This window comes from Trichinella spiralis (assembly GCF_000181795.1).
Source record: "Trichinella spiralis strain ISS 195 chromosome Unknown Scfld1223, whole genome shotgun sequence".
Classification (NCBI taxonomy): domain Eukaryota; kingdom Metazoa; phylum Nematoda; class Enoplea; order Trichinellida; family Trichinellidae; genus Trichinella; species Trichinella spiralis.
This window is the reverse complement of record NW_003528162.1, coordinates 4,783-6,685: the sequence shown is the minus strand read 5'-3', so window position 1 is coordinate 6,685 and position 1,903 is coordinate 4,783. Positions and strand designations below refer to the sequence as shown.

The 1,903-nt window shown below is 28.8% G+C and overlaps 1 protein-coding gene across 1 annotated transcript; it reads right to left on the bottom strand.

The window, feature by feature from the left end:
- Nucleotides 1-828: 828 nt before the first annotated feature.
- Tsp_13015 (m-phase inducer phosphatase 2) lies at nucleotides 829-1,801 on the bottom strand (the record flags this gene model as incomplete). The annotated part of the gene is made up of 6 exons (XM_003370071.1): nucleotides 829-990; nucleotides 1,068-1,185; nucleotides 1,252-1,394; nucleotides 1,469-1,567; nucleotides 1,641-1,706; nucleotides 1,748-1,801. Coding segments are annotated over 6 exons (642 nt in total), but the record flags the coding sequence as incomplete, so codon positions are not given.
- Nucleotides 1,802-1,903: the final 102 nt, after the last annotated feature.

Sequence of the window (1,903 nt, the reverse complement as noted above, 5' to 3'; positions counted from 1 at the left end):
ATGCAACGCTATTTCTATTACAGACACACACACACACACATATATATATACGTACATATGTTTATACATACGTACATATTATATACATATATACATATGCATCTGTATGGATATATAGATACAGATATAAATATGGATATAGATACAGATATATATATATATATATATTGTACTTTTGCCTAAAAGTAAGAGATATGGAAAGATAATGATAGAGTAAATTTACGTAAAAAAAATACGAGTCAATATCCATGACAAAAATAGTCACAGATAATGAAACGATGCTTAAATGACCACTACAGAAAAAGGTATGATTTGCTGATTTGTGGAACTAGTTGCAATGAATTTATCAATGATCAAATGATTCTGACAAATAAAAAAATGTACCATTGTTGTTGAAATTGAAACATCCGATGCGCTTGTTTGTATAATTAGATGGTACAACAAATGAGCCGGTTGATTTTTAGTAGTCGATCCACTGATTGTACAGATCAAACGAAAATGAAAAACACGATACCAATCGAATTCAAATGATGGAATTTTGATGTTATGATTGGTAAAAAAATAGAAAAATAATAATAACTGACCAGCTACTTTGCAAACAATTCCACAAATGATGATAATAATAATAATTGATATGATAATGAATGAATCAGCTATATATATATATATATATATGGATTCGATAGATAGATACTTGTGTATATAAAAAAAGATAAAACGTATAAATGATTCATCTGATTCTATTTGAATAAAACAATCTTTAAATGATTAAATGAAATTGATTTCCAATGATTAAAATCAGCAAATAGATCAAGCTGAACTGAATTTTTAAAAGTTCAAGCTGATCTGACGAGATGGACGTCTGTTGTTGAAAGAATTTTCCCAATGGATATCTGATGACCAAGATCTGCTCTTAGCTCGAAATTTTCTAAGATCTGCAGCATGCGCTTCATGCAACATTGGAACATAATTTGGCGGTTCGCAATAATTCTGAATATGGATTAAAATTAAGGACATAAAAATAAATGCCCTGTCTTAAAATCTATTCAAATTAATTTTACAATTACCGTAAATTTTGGAAAAAAATTCTTGTAGCCGCCATCAAGAAGGTATATTTCTGGATAATGCAAATGTGGATAACGTTTCGAATTGACTTTACGATCAAATTTTCGCAAATATCTAGACCTGAAAGATGGAAAAAAAAACTAAGATCAAAATTAAGATTAAAAAGTTGAAAAATTTTGTAATTACATTCTTGGGCCACGTTCTTTGGAAAATTCACAATAAAAAATGACAACTTGACGTGACTCAGTTGAAGACTTCATCGCATCTGAATTTCGATCATGGAAAAAGAAACGCTTCAATTGTTCTTGAGTGAAAACATTCACTGCTCCCTAATTTTTTGCAAAACAAGAAAAGAAATTAATGAAACATTTTTTTGGATCATATATATATATATATATATTACTTTGATATGACCACCATTGTATTCATATGGATAGCGACAATCCAATATGATGTATTTTTGAATAACATGCGAATATTCTTCATTCAACAATTTAACCAGCTTAAAAATTTAACCATCATATATAATTTGTAAATTTGAAAATTGTAAAATTTATTCTAAAATAAATATTTACAATGCGTCCATCTATGCTGCACAAATCTGGTACTCGAGGCGCTTGCAACAATGGTAATGCATGAGTCTGAAATGGAAAAGTGTTCACACAATTGTCACAAATCAAACTTGTACAAGATACTCACTGTAGAATAGTCGCCAATGAATTTCGATTATCACATCCTAAAATAAAATAAAAGATGTTTCACAATTAAAATTTGAATAGAAAGAAGAAAAGTACAAACAATCTTTCTTGAAAGCGAACCCACGTCTGCTTTCGAAAAA